General features: G+C 47.1%; 1 protein-coding gene across 1 annotated transcript; it reads right to left on the reverse strand.

Moving 5' to 3' along the window:
- Positions 1–1,081: 1,081 nt before the first annotated feature.
- LOC135400284 (uncharacterized) lies at positions 1,082–7,909 on the reverse strand. The gene is made up of 4 exons (XM_064632085.1): positions 7,804–7,909; positions 2,365–2,420; positions 2,169–2,252; positions 1,082–1,345 (listed from the first exon to the last, which is right to left on the reverse strand). The coding sequence occupies exons 1-4, from the start codon at positions 7,844–7,846 to the stop codon at positions 1,151–1,153; spliced, it is 378 nt and encodes a 125-aa protein (XP_064488155.1). The 5' UTR covers positions 7,847–7,909; the 3' UTR covers positions 1,082–1,150.
- Positions 7,910–15,103: the final 7,194 nt, after the last annotated feature.

Raw genomic sequence — 15,103 nt, forward strand, 5'->3', positions numbered from 1 at the left:
GGATGTTGTTTTGGCTCCAAACCGGAAGCGGCGAAAACGGCATGTTTAGGGCACACCCTGTTAATGAAGGCTATAGCAATGAAGGCTTTCTTATGAAGGTACCTCGATATTGAAGCTGCAGTCGTGCTGCACGTGGTGGTCAATCACATCATGTGAGCGTTAAAGACATCACAGTGAATCGTGAGTTCGCCAATGATAGACACGATTATTATTTCTTAACTATCATTTTATTTACTTTACTGGATATATTTAATCGAACTGGAGTAGCCGACTTGCTTCATGAGCGCCACATTCTCCATTTTATTTTCATATCATATCTTGTGATTCTTTCTTGTTTCTCTCCACATTGCTCATGACTGCGCATGGTGTGTTAAGTTGGAGTTTTAAAAAAACTCCGCCCACCGTGGTGGCACCTATTGCGGCCGAACGCTAGGATGTAGTACAGGCTCCACGTTCACAATAGCCGGGACACACACACACACGGGCGCACGCGCACACACACACATACATACACATACACATACACATACATACACATAGATGATGATGAGTAGAGCTAGGATTTTCGGGACATGTCCCGATTTCGAAAAGTGTCCCGATAACAGTGCCAGCTACGAGAATGCATATGCCAAGCAGTTTGCATTTGGTTTTCATCAACTTCGTTGTCCCTAATTGTCCCAAATTTGCGCTGAGTGTCCCGGAAGATTACAGACTGTTCCGAATGTCCAGACTCTCTAAAATGTCCCGCTAATTAGCAGACACTCCTGTAGGCAATTTGGTTTCTGTATGGATACGGATATTGCATGAAGTTCCTGAATCACCTCAATCAGGGAGGCGATAATCCAAACAAGATTCAAGAGCATGTGGGTTCACAACTTCACAAAAGAAAGGAACAAGAAGGAAGCGAGTCAGGGGAAAGTCAGGTAACGCAAGAAAGGCATAGCCGGAAATAAACAAACAAACGGAAATAAACAAACAGTCAAATCCAATAGCTTGAAGAATAGAGGACGTCCAACCCAAACACGAGTCAAAACGAAAGGCACCAACAACACGATCAAGTAAAACACAAGTCACACAAAGATGTCAGAATCGACGAAGATTTATTAGAAGACAGACACACGGTGCGTGTGCGCCGAATCGACCAATCAATCTACTTGAGTTCATACTCGTCCTCCTCATTTTCATCACTGGAAGTAGTGTAGGCTTCGGTAGTACGGTATCCTCCAAGACCCTTCTCATCGCTGGACGTGGCGTGCCCTATGTTGCGGCGATATCCTCCGGTTGCTGTTGCTTCATTGTAGTGGCACAGAGCATTCTTGCAGATGCCATCCAGATATCCAGCATACTGCACGGAGGAATCTCCCAAATGAACGGGAGAAAATTCGTTACACGAGCGTCACGATCATGTAATCAATTTTCTATTGTGCGGACTATAACACGTGATTAGAGGTACACGATCAGGTCGTGTACTTCTAACCACGTTTTAATAGTCCGCAGTGTACGTAGTATGTGGATGACTTTCACCCAACCTTAAGTAAGGTCACATGAAGGGCGTGCCAGGCTATCACGTCCAGTATAGTCTTTAAACTTTTCCTATCATCCTGCATGTGTAGGTTTACGATTGGTCTAGTCTGATATTAAAGTTGACATGACGTATTTCTTTATTCAGGCGTCTCTCTCCAATATACTATGTGCTATTTCTAGACGGCAGCACATTTTTTTTCCTATGCAGGGAAGGTTAGTGATTGCCCTATGCGAGCGCTTATGAGGACTTCAGTCGAGCAAACATTTCAGATGACGATAGTACCATCAATTATACATGATATTCTCGGGTAAACATAAACAAGCCCCCGCCACAACTTCCGGTGCCACGAAAATTCCAGTCCTTCCGCGACTAAGGACGTTAGTAACCAGCCGCCGTGCAAAATTATATCTCTCGCTTTCCTGATGATTGAAAACGGAAGTCGTACGCCTTTTTGTGGCAATTCGAATTGCCCAAAAAAGGCGTATACGACGCTCTCTCTCTCCTCAAATCAGAAGGGATAACTGTATCAATGGACACAGTGGTTGGCGCAGAGCGTGTTTGCTGTGAAGCCGGATGTCGTTTTGGCACTAAACCGGAAGTGGTGAAAACGGCATGTATATAACGACGAATTCCGAAAACTTACGTCACATCGCAATCCATCTGGATAGGAACCTAATTTCCAATCCCCGTCTTCGCTGCACCAGTAAGCACAGCCCCTTTCATCAGCCTGCAAAACGTAAAACGGGATAAAACGAATTTGTGGTTATCGAGGTTGAGGTACGGTTGTAGGAAAACTATGAATACAGACAAGTTGCTACTGAGCCCTTGCACGTACTTACAGGTCGATCCTTGCGGCAAACAATTTCCAAGTCTTCCCGCGCGACGACACTTGTCGCTAGAATGGAACGTGGACTAAATTCAGAGCGTAGAAAAAAAAAAGAAAAGAAAAAGAAATCCGGAAACGAACGATATTGAATGTCACGGTTGAAACACATCAGCGGGTGAGTCGGTGTTAGCACGCTCCTAAACCACATAACACGCTCATAGCCAACCATAATCTCGAACATCCATGTCATCCGCACTTTTCCATCACTTGTTGTTGATATCGTTCTCTCCCCTGATTTGTTGAAAACGGGACGAGTACGCCTGTTTATGACACTTATGCAGTCATGTTAGGTGTCACAAAAGGGCGTACGCCCCTTTGCTTTCCAGAAATCGGGAGTAATCATTGTGTGCAATGGTTGATTTGCAACGTGTCACGCGGTGAAGTGCTGTTTTGAGAGTGTAACGCCACTCCTAAAACAAAACTTCTGAAGGTGACCGAAGTGAAGTCAGGTTGAACTGAAGGTCAGCCATTGGTCAACCATGGACAGAATTGTACCGTCATCACTCGTGATTTGTGGAAAGCACCGGGCGTACGCCCTTTTCTGACAAGTAACATAACTATATAAGTGTCACAAAGAGGCATACACCTCCGTTTTCAGCAAATCAGATGAGGGAACTTTGTCATTCATGATTATGGTTGGCTAGGAGCGTAATACCCCTGCACTCTAAATACAGAACTTCACCGCATAGCACGCTGTGTGCCAACACTCTTAAAATGAACTTCACCGCATAGGACGCTCCTAGGCTCCTAGCTAACCATAATCTCGAATGGTATCGTTATCTGCCCTGATGTGTTGAAAACGGGAGGCGTACGCCTCTTTTGTGTCAATTATGACCAGAATAAGTGTCACAAAAAAGGCGTTCGCCCCCCGTTTTCAACAAATCAGGGCAGATAACGATATCATTCGAGATGTTGATTGGCTAGGAGCGTGCTATGCGGCGAAGTTCATTTTTAAATGCGGTGAAGTGCACCACATAGCACGCTCCTAGCCAACCATCATCCCGGCCACCCTGCTCGGCCGGGTCCAGCACAACCAGGGGGCGGTTACGACTACCCTCTTGAGCTTTCCCCGTGCAACGGACCTCTCGACCAGCCTCTAAGGCCCCTTTTGTGTGAGTATGTGTGTTTTATTTTCTTTCTTCCTTTTCTTTTTTCTTGAAGGAATAGCAAGTCGGCCTGCGCCTGACTAACCTTTCCTCCCTTTCTTTTTTTTTTTTCCAAGAAACATATCCTCCCCCATCATCCCGAGTGACATCGTTCTTTCCCGTGATTTGCTGAAAACGAGGGGCGTACGCCATTTTTGGGACATTATGCAGTTCATAATTGCCACAAAAATGGCGAACGCCCCCCCCCCCCCGTTTTCATCAAACCAAGGGAGAGAACGTTGTCATTCGGGGTGATGGTTAGCTAGGAGCCTGCGATGCGATGAAGCTCTGTTTCTATGGAGTGTAGCTCTCTCGTCTTCATCGTTTTCGTTATTTTTTTAATGGAACGTTAGCACTGCGGGGCAACTGTGGCAATGAGCGGCGTACGGACGAGGACAAATGGAGAGGGCACAGCAGGAAGGAATAGAAGACAGGGGGTTAGTACGCGTCCTGTACCGACTTCGGAGGATGTGCCGGCATCCGTCTGGAAAGTCTACCGGAAATCTGTGAGACAGCACAGCCGGTAGTAGGACGCGAATCCTCTACCTTCCAGTCTTCAGCATTACTTCTGTGTAAATGATGAACGCCACTGTAAGTGAGAGAGAATACGAAAGGCAAAATTTGTGCCTTCGTGTATATGTATATGAGCGAAGCCCTGATATGTTGACTCGATAGTGGTATGCTGATGGTGATGATAAAGAAAAAAAAAAAAGGGGGGAGGGGACATAAGTCGCGACCAAGACGAGCTGGGTACCCCGTATACCGACACACAGTACAAGGGCAATACACGCTGCGACATACGTGACTCATTAACTAACAGACATTAATAAAATCTGGTACGTGACTTCGCAATTCCGATTTACGAAGCGAGTTTTCGTGCAACCTAGAACAATTGGGGCATGTGCTACATGGTGAGAAGGGCCTGAGCCTGGGTGAAAAAAAAAAAAAAAAAAGGCAGACGGCACCGGCACGCTATGCCGCTCAAAGGAGCTGTGGGTCATGTCGTCAACTACGATGTAACCAGACACGGCGAAAGGGAAGAGAGGTTCAGTGTAGATCTCTATCAAAAACAGAGAAGAAAAATAAAGCCGTTTCGCTCCAGAATTTCTCTCTCTCTCTGTTTCTTTCTACAAGAGCATGAATAGTGTTGGGAAGCCTGGGGCATTTTTTTTTCAGTCCCGGGATTTCGGGATTTTTTTCTGTCTTTCGGGTTTTTTATGGTGCCTTCAAATGAGAGGCTTAGCTTTATGCGCAGTCCTCACACGTATTCTGCCCATCGATTTATTTCACCAAGGCACCAAGGACGAAACCAAGCTTCTACTTACAATACTGAATCACTGAAGTTCAAAACCTGGCCAGCACCATGAAGTGAAACTCGGACCCACACCTCACTGATTGTCGGTCAGGTGTGCTGCCATTGAACTACGCCGACATCGCGTGCTCTTCAACACACCACGACCTCGTTCAGAACAACACGGACACACAATCACTCTAGCCAAATTAACTTTCAATGTAGTCAGAGTGAATGTGTGTCCGTGACTTCCTGAACGAGGCATCGGCATGTTGAGCAATTAATGTGCTCTAGCGCACGTTTCAAGAGAACATACTTTTCAAAAACCATCCACACTTCAAAGTAAAACCTTAGGCTACTTTCTTAGTGTGCAGTAACAACAATGAAGCCCCATACTTTTTGCTCAATTTCAAAGTAACAAAGCACATTGTCCTATATAGGAGAATTGGCTTCAAAAGAGCTTCTGTTGCGTTTCTAGTTACGTTTTCTACTGAAACGAATTCTGTGAAATGCATGGCACAGCCCGAGGAAATTTTCTAAGCCGAAGTCTAGGAAAGGGAATCTCGGAAGAATAAGTTACGGCAATAAATGTAAGACAAGAGAATGTCCGACAAGAAAAGTGTAAAGAATGGTAAAAGTTCTCGTCTGTGTTTCTGACGTTCTCTTAGAATATTTTTATGTGCATTGGGAGGGGGGGGGGGGTGTAGCGGGACTCTTGGTAGGGTAAAGTTTATCTTGGAGGGGCAAAGGCAGGGTGATTAGAGTAAAGACGGAGGGGGGAGGGACAGAAAATGCCTCAAAGTCACAGTTATTCCTTATTTTTCTAAGAGTATGTCACGCACTGTTAAAACAGAGGGGGGGGGGGGGGAGTGATGGCAGGATAGGCTCGCCGTTGTACAGAACTTCATCACATAGCACGCTCCGAGCCAACCACCATACCGAATGACATCATTCTGTGTAATGATTCGCTCAAAACAGGGGGAGGATCCTATCTGGGACAAGCATAATGTGTCCCAGATAGGCGCCTCCTATCATTTTCAGTAAATAAGGACAGAATGATATCATTCTGAATGACGGTTGGCTAGGAGCGTGCTATGTGGTGAAGTTCTGTTTTAACAGTGCCCTGTCTTCCTGAGGCAATGACGCATTGCCTCTCCACGTAAATTACTCTGGACAATATTGTCGCCCGAGATCTTTACACAGAGCCTCCTGGATCTTTCAACGAAGAAGGACAAACGCTCGGAAGTCTCATCTCAGCACTTCTAAGATTTCCTAAACAGCCCGCACGGCATGTAGAGACAGTAGAGACTGTATAGAGTACTTCTTTAATTAATTAATTATAGGTCATGTCGTCACATCACCGGTGATGACGAATCAGTAACCGGAAGGTTCTGTAGTTCACATGTTGTAAGCTGATTCTAAGGGTAACCCAATAGTTTTTTCGACACTCGCCAAATGACATTATACAGGGTGGTCCACCAACCGTGATAGAAATTCATAGTATATAACGTAGGCCACGGAGAGACATGCGGGCGAGAGATTTTTTTCTGCCAAGGACACTTGCCACATATTGGTACCATTTTTATTTCAAATGATGGAAGTTTAATTTCTTGAATTGAACTCCGAAATTTCCCAAGTCAACCTAACGTTTTCTTCGCGGAAATGGGTTTCTCGTCGCCATTTTCCTCACACTCTTAAAAATGAACTTCACCGCATAGCACGCTCCTAGCCAACAATCATCTCGAATGATATCGTTATCTGCCTTGATTTGTTGAAAACGGGAGGTGTACGCCTTTTTTGTGACACTTATACGGTTCATAATTGTCACAAAAAAGGCGTACACCTCCCGTTTTCAACAAATCAGGGCAGATAGCGATATCATTCGAGATGATGGTTGGCTTGGAGAGTGCTATGCGGTGAAGGTCATTTTTAAGAGTGCAGTGTAGCCCCTGATAAGACACGTAACGCAACGACAATTGCTGAAATAAATTCGCCGAAAATCGGCGTAAATGAGTCCTTGGCTCCGCCTCTTTTTTGTCGGCTCTATTTTGAGCGCCAAAGTTGCGACGAAAGGAGGTTACATTGACACGCCATACGAGGGGGAGAGTTTAAGAATCCTAAGCCACAGAACAAATGTGCGCGGTGAGGGCGGTAATCAGAGCTCGCTTATCAAAAACGAGGTAACCCGACGTTTTGACAGGCAGGGAAGGAAATCAATCTTTGGCACCTCAAACTAGAGCCGACAAAAAAAGAGGCGGAGACGAGGTCTCATTTCCGCGGATTTTCGGCGAATTGATATCAGCAATAGACCTCTACCCGAGAAACGTCATCATGACGTTGGTAGACAGACTGAAACCGAAACAAATCGGAAGGGGAAGGCTGGGTTTCACGAATGGGTACTTGTTCGCTGCCGCCCATTGAAAGAAAAGTAGGATCGTAATCCCCTCAAGACCGTGGCTTTCGGGCGCGACCTTGTTCGCCCCTAGCTTCGAGCGTAGTTGAAGTCTACCAAATTGGTGGCGCTATGGAACACTATGACGTCATTTGTTTACAAACAGGGAGATGTCTATTGTCTTTGCGTGTCTTATCAGGTGCTATACTGAGTAAAATGACCACGAGGAACCAATTTCCGCAAACGTTAGGGTGACTTGGGAAATTTCAGAGTTCCAATTCAAGAAACCCCTCCTCCCCCCAAGAAAGAAAGATCAATTTTATTTACATTGCAGAAGAAACAAAGATCATGACTTGGACGCTCATGACTGCAGGACGCAGCAGGAAGAAGAACATGAAGACGGATATTCTTACCCGTCTTTATGCTATACTTCATTTTTAAGTTGTATACGGTCTAGGTGTGATAGTTCCCCAGCACTTAAGAAGTGATAGTCCAACGTTTTGGTAAAAAATTACACCTTTCTCCAGATTCCAACATTAGTGAATGAATGGGGGCATAACTTACCGAGGAAGGCAGACAGAGCGAAGGCGACAAAAAGGACTTTCATGGTGCCTCGGAGACTGTATACTGTCGGGTGGAGCGGAAGGATGATCTGCCTCGGAAAGCCTCTGTAGCTGATACACATCCGCAGTTTTATCACACGGTGTCCCGTTTCTTGTTGGCAGTGATGGCAATGCCCAAGAGTGCGGAAATATACTATATATAGCGTACATCGTAGCCTGTTCATTTGTAACGGTTCACAACGGGATCTCGTTTTCATTCGCGGGTGTTGTACGATGCACGTGTTCACGCAAAGGGGGAGAAATATACAGAAAGTGATTGCAGAAACAAAAGTGGTCACAAAGGTTTCTGTAAAGAAGCAGATCAGCATCATTGAGGCCATAGCCCACGGCGTGCCTCTTCCAGATTGACTTCATGATTCATTTCTGGGTGCCATCAGGGGTACAAAACAATGTCTTATTTTTCGGGAGAGCTTGACATGTTGACTTCCTTGTAATAGAGCAAGTTTGGTAGAAACAGCCAGACCAACAATAACAACAACAATAGATGCTGACGATGAGATGACAGGCACCAAATGAATAGTTGCAGTTACTCGGCGCGTGTGTTTTCCTGAGTGATGTGATCCTGCATCGTACTACGATATATTGATCTACGGGCTTACATATCCACAACCTACTATGGCGCTGTGGTATATACTATATACTATACTATATATACTATGGGGTGCTGTGGTATATCTAAGGAGAATGGCGCCTATGGCAAGCTGTGAAATTGAGCCACTGTCAAGGCCTCCGACACTCATTAACATAATCGTATGATACCATCCAATCAAAAGTATGCAAGCCAAGCTTGGTAATAATCGAATTAACGATTGAAATGAAACGTAAATGTAATCATCAATAAAAATGAACAAAGGCTATGTGAGGAAATTACAACTCACCCTTCCTTGCTTTAAGTGCAGCAATTAAACTGGTCAATGATGTGATCACTTGTTCTACACTCAGTGGAGCAAGATCGCAGAGTCTGCCTTGAACCCTGAAGGCCCTCAAATGCGAAAATGTTTGTTTTAACTTCCTAAAAGATATATTAGAGCTGGCGAACTACAATTGAATTGTTGCACTTGAAACTGATTTGATTTCCTACAATTTTAAAAATGACACACACACACATAAATGGGATGATGATGATGTGGTGGGTCATTCTCCGCCGTTATGGCGGTACACTGCCCCATTGCGCTTGTGGAAGGGATGGGAAAGTGACGATGATGGAAAGGTGTCCTATTAGAGTTCGTCCATTAGTCCAGTGCTGGAAAGGAACTCAGCAACAGCTCGTAGGCCTTGCATCAGATGTGAGGGGTCCGACTGTGGCCTGAGAATTTTCGCTAAGCGAACTGTCGTGGATCGACGCGTTGGAGAGCAGTTTCCACGAGGGCGCGCTCGCGATCGTACTGTCCGCAGACCAGGAGGACGTGATGGAGGTCACCGCGCACACCACACGTGGAACAGAGGCTGGACGCGCCGACACCGAGGAGGTGTTTGAAAGCCGGTGTAAAAGTCTCATGCGGTGGAAGACTGTGGTAAAGGAACGCGGCATTCGGCGGGGGAGAGTAAGGGACAATGTGCGGTCAACGGAGTAAAGCAGAGAGTGGGTGGTGACGTCACGTTGCCATTGAGACTGCATCATGGGGCCAGTGAGGCTTGAGACGAGGTAACGGCGATCCCCCCGAGACAAGATGATGGGGACACGCCGGGTGTACTGGTGCGCGCCTGCGGCTGTTCGATCTGCGTCCTCGTTTCCGCTGATGCCCACATGACCCGGGATCCACTGGAAGACGATAGAGTGGCCCTGTGCGCTTTCTTTCTCGTATACTTGTAGAATTTCAATGACCACAGGACTGAGGAAGCCTCGAAGTCCAATAGTTGCCACATACTGCAACGACACACGTAACACACACGTAAAAACACACGTAAAAACGACCCAGGAGCGAACGGAGCTGTCAGTGATTTTCCGCAAGGCGAAAAGATTAGCATAGAGCTCAGCGCATGTTGACGATATTTTATGTGAGAGATGATGGCCATCTAAAATTGACTCGGAAGGAATAACAAAGGTAGACGACGAACTTCCCCTCGTGGTTGAGCCGCCTGTGAAAACTGCGGTGGAAGTCTCATAACACGAGTCATCATATCGAGAGTGAGCTGCCTCGTCACGCATGCAGCGACGTTGCCTTTCTTCTCTGTTAGCCCAGGCACCGACAGGGAGATGCAGGGCATCGGAAAAGTCCAGGAGGAGTGCTGGGAGCTGTGGGTGCGACCGCAAAGTCAGGTATGCTAGTCTTCAGTTGAGACACACATGGGTGTACGCTGCTGTGTTTGCGTCTCCGGAGTTTCCTAACTAGCGGATGCGGCCGATGGTGAGCTAGAAGGCGGAGGTACTGCCGACACGTCTCCCCGTAGCGAAGCACTTCAAGCGGGGCTTCCTTAGCCTCAGCAATGACCATATGGGTCTCTGCCGCCCGAGGGACTCCCAAGCAGGGTGTCGAACCGAAAAAAATACGGGTTCGGTTCGGGTTCGGGTTGAGAAGTTTCAGTTCGGTTCCGGTTCAGCTCCGGAGCGCAAAGAATAACGGTTCGAACCCGTTTCTTACGGGTTCATAACGGTTCAGCTAGAGTATAGTGAAGGAAGCATCTGCACTCTCCGAAAATAAGCTAAAGTGTAGGGAACATGACGCGAAATCTACAAAAATACCAGTATATCGTGTGTATCGAATGGTGGACCTGCGAAGGACATGAAAACGAAAGAAGAAGAAATGTAAAAACATTAGTCACTGCCATCACGCAGTATATAAACGGTGGTACTGTCGCGGGTGACAGCGTCTGCTTCGCAATTTTATACGTCAGTCTCGTCTTACAGAACAAAATAGTATACTGTTGTATAAACAGAGGCACAAGTAAGGTTATCTTGATTTTGTGGTATTCGTGAAGCCTTCCTTCAACACCCGAACGAACACAACACAACTTGTTCGTAAAAGAAATCGCAACATATCTGTTTCTGACGAGCTGTAACCGATAATCAAAGAATGACCGCAGCAGCGATGACTGCTTTGCACGGCCTTTACAGGGGTGTATTTTAATAATTTTTAATTTTAATACAGGGGTGTATTTTAAACCTCATTATATTTCATAACAAGTAAAATATAATGAGGAACCCACATAATGCCTTTCGTGTTTGTTGCGTCAACGGGCTTCTTTCCGGGATACCCACGCCCGCGTTTGTTCGTTGCCCCGGCTTCTACTAACCTAAACGATGTCCCACATGAGTGCTCATCGGTAGTGCCTCTAGCGGTACCTGCACAAAACTCACCTAAGACCACCATGTTGCCGTATTATAATGCATGGAAGCCGACGTTTTCGCGCACTGTTAATTTTTTTTTACGCTGAGTATGGCTTTCAGGATTGTTTGTAGCTTTCGCACGCATAAATACGCCATTGTACGCCATCGAAAGGTTCCTCAGGTAAGTAGACATCGAGTTACGTGTGCAAATGCCAGTTAGGTTTATCTGCGCGCACCCTGTATATTGTTATTCGTGACACTGTAAATGTAATATGCTAGTCAGCTAAATAAGTGAATCATGGTGTTTATGGTCAATATTTAGCGATTCGCTTGTCCCATCCTACGGTTGGTAATACGACTGCTTCATATCACACTCCGGCACCCCGCTTTAGAGGACAATGGAAGAAGACGACGAGTAACAGCGTTTAGTACTTCGTGCACGTCGCTAACAGTGTGATTTTTACAGAATTTTTGTGGTTATTGCTAAACATCACGGTACCATTACCATTGGTATTGCTAAATTGTCTACGTGAGGAAACCATTAAAGAGGAAGCGCAAGTAAAAGATTGCGAAGAAGGACAGCACTTGAGGGTTACTATAAGCTTCAGGTGTTTAGCAGAATTCCAGGAAAGTGTGAGTTCGCATTGGCGACATCCCTCGCTAAGTGGAGCTGTGCAATATGAAATCTGCAAAGCAGTGCTGACTCATTGTGTTGTTGTCATGAGCGCGATGCGTGCGTGCTCAGGTAGAGCAGAGGGCATTCGCGTCCAAAGGTGAAACAGAAGAGCCTTGAATCGTTTCCGGAACCGGTTCGGAACCCTATTTTTCTTTCCGGTTCAGGTTCAGTTCCGGTTCGGAACCCTATTTTTCTTTCCGGTTCAGATTCAGTTCCGGGCCGGTGAAAATATAGCGGCTCAGTTCCGGTTTGGGTTCGTGAAAAAATTCCGGTTCAGCTCCGGTTTTCGGTTCGTTTCGATTCCGGTTCGACATCCTGCTCCCAAGCACACTCGGAGACTGCGCGCCAGGAGGCACTGAAGCTTATATGGACTGAGGAAGGTGGAAGGCCATTCAACACAGGCAAGCTGTATGCAAGTGACCCGCGAAGCAGAGCTCGGTGGACGGCCAAAAGCGACGTCATGGCACTGCCCCACTTCATGCCTGCCAGAAGCCTGATCCCCGCAATCCACCGGTGGACCTTGGCTTCCAAGCTCGCTATATGTGCTTCACCCAAGACAGCCTGGCGTCTACCGTAACACCTAGGAAGCGATGAAAAGATGCACTCTTCAGCTGTACACCAGCAACTGAAAGAGGGAAGGGATGCATGTTCCTTCTCGTAAACGGGAGTACCACGGTCTTTTCAGTCGAGATGTCCATGCCGGCCGTTGCGAGGTAGTGCTCAATAGTGTTCAAAGCGTGTTGCAGGCGCCGCTGGATGGCCGGACGGGATTTGACGCTGGTCCAAATGCAGATGTCATCCGCGTAGATCGCAATTGATAATTTCTTTCCAATGCAGCTCCGAAGACCCGCCATGGCCACGTTAAACAGAATTGGCCTCAATACGCTCCCCTGTGGAACTCCATGGGTCATCGATACATGCTCCGTGTCCCCTTGACGGGTGCGAACGAATAGTTGCCTGCCATGGAGGAAGTCCTTAATCCATGAGAGAGCTCTGGAGGGTAGGCCGGCCTGGGTGAGGGGATGCAGAATGGAGGCGTGACTCACGGTGTCGTAAGCGCGTTTAACATCAAGAAACGCAGCCACCACTGTCTTCTTACTCGCCTTTTCTTCTTCCACCGACGTACTGAAGTCAAGAACCGAGTCCATGGAAGACCTGTGCTGGCGGAATCCTGACATTTCCTGCGGGAAGAAGGAGTGCCTCTCGAGCCACCACTCGATTCTGTGGAGGATCATGCGCTCCAACAACTTGCCAAGGCAGCTAGTCAAGCTCACTGACCTGAAAGAAGAGAGCTGAGAGGGCGATTTTCCCGGCTTCAGTATAGTGGGACAACTCGCGCTTGCTTCCAACTGTCAGGCACTTTCCCGGTTTTCCAGGACGTGTTAAATACCTCGAGCAGGCACTTCTGACATCGCTCATCCAGGTTACGGATAGCCCGGTACGTGATATTGTCCGGGCCTGGGGAACATCGAACACGTGACAGGAGGAGTGCGTTCTTTAATTCCGAGAGCGAAAAGTCACTATCCATGTCCGGATCAGTGATGGCTGGACTAGCTTCAATCTATTCTGTCAAATAGGTCATGTGGCTCATGAAAGCCGGTGCCACGGAATGAGTGCCAATGGTGTGACAGAAAGACAGAGCCACCTCACCTTCTGGCTTAGAAGGGAACAACGCTAGAGCACCTAGCGGGTTGCGGTCAGGTGTCGGCTCTCTTAAACTTCTAGCGATCCGCCATACTTTCGCAGGACTATCAAAAGGCGACAGCGTTTCGCAGAACCGCCTCCAACGATTTCGGTCAACAGACGCTAGTTCCTTAGTTACCAACTTGTTCATACGGCGAGCCTCCACCACATCCTCCAACAGCCCAGTCCGATGCGGTTTGCGCTCAGCTCGCCGATGGCATGCTCGCAGCTGCTCCACCCGTGGGTTTGAGCCAAGGTGACCAGGGACCACCTTCACAAGCTTGCTAGAGGAACGAAGAGCTTTCTCAATGCTTTCAGTCATCTGATTTGCAGACATGTCTTCGCGGGTGCTTTCTGCGCATAGCTACGCTCTTAAAAATGAACTTCACCACATAGCACGCTCCTAGCCAACCATCATCCCGAATGACAACGTTCTCGCCCCTGATTTGTTGAAAACGAGAGGCGTACGCCTTTTTTGTACCAATTATGTACTGCATAAGTGATACAAAAAAAGGCGTACGCCTCGTGTTTTCAGCAAATCAGGGGCGAGAACGATGTCGTTTGGGATGATGGTTGGATAAGAGAGCGCTATACGGTGAAGCTCCTCACAACGGAGCGCATACCATACTATGCGGTAAACTCACTTTTCCGACTCCAGGCCTGGCATAGTGACGGACGTCCGCTTCCCTGAAGGTTCTTATGCAGAACGAATTACAAAAACTCGCAACCTCGTGCGTTTTCTTCAAGAAACGGGCCTCGCGGAATGACCACTCTTAAAAATGAACTTCACCGCGTAGCACGCACTTAGCCAACCATCATCTCAAATGATATCGTTATCTGCCCTGATTTGTTGAAAACGGAAGGAGTACGCCTTTTTGTGACACTTATGCTGTTCATAATTGTCACAGAAAAGGCGTACGCCTCCCGTTCCGAACAAATGAGGGCAGATAACGACATCATTCGAGATGATGGTTGGCTAAGAGCGTGCTCTATGGTGAAGTTGATTTTTAAGAGTGTAGTACATCTCTCATCTACAGTGCACCTCCGTCCCATCAGTATCGTTCATCCAGCCTATGCCTCACTTTGAACTCGTCAACTCTCTTCTCCCCCTCCCCCCTTTTTGTTTTTTGGCTATAGTTGCATAGTTTGGTTGTTTTTCGCCCACTTGTGTGCGGCCAACAATGGCATACTACTTCGACCTCCCCCCCCTCCTCACAACGGCGAGCCGATCCTGCCATTACCCCCCCTCCTCACCCCTCCTCGTGCAAAGAGCTCTCTAGTGCACCTCTCATCCACAGTGCACTTCCGTCTCATCAGTACCTTTCATCTTGCCTATACCTCACCCTTCAACTCTCATATATATATATATATATATATTTTTTTTTTGCTATAGTCGTGACGATGCCCACTCGCGTGTAGCCAGCAACGGCAAGCTATTTCGGCACCCCCCTCATGTTTAAGAGTGTAGTACGGTTGTCAAACTTCAGAGGTCCATTGTCGTGCTGGGCCCCTTGATAACGCGGTCCGCCCCCGGGTTTGTCGTGCACTCTTAAAAATGAACTTCACCGCATAGCACGCTCCTAGCCAACCATCATCTCGAATGATATCGTTATA

This window comes from Ornithodoros turicata, chromosome 1 (genome assembly GCF_037126465.1).
Source record: "Ornithodoros turicata isolate Travis chromosome 1, ASM3712646v1, whole genome shotgun sequence".
In the NCBI taxonomy this organism is placed as follows: Eukaryota; Metazoa; Arthropoda; class Arachnida; order Ixodida; family Argasidae; genus Ornithodoros; species Ornithodoros turicata.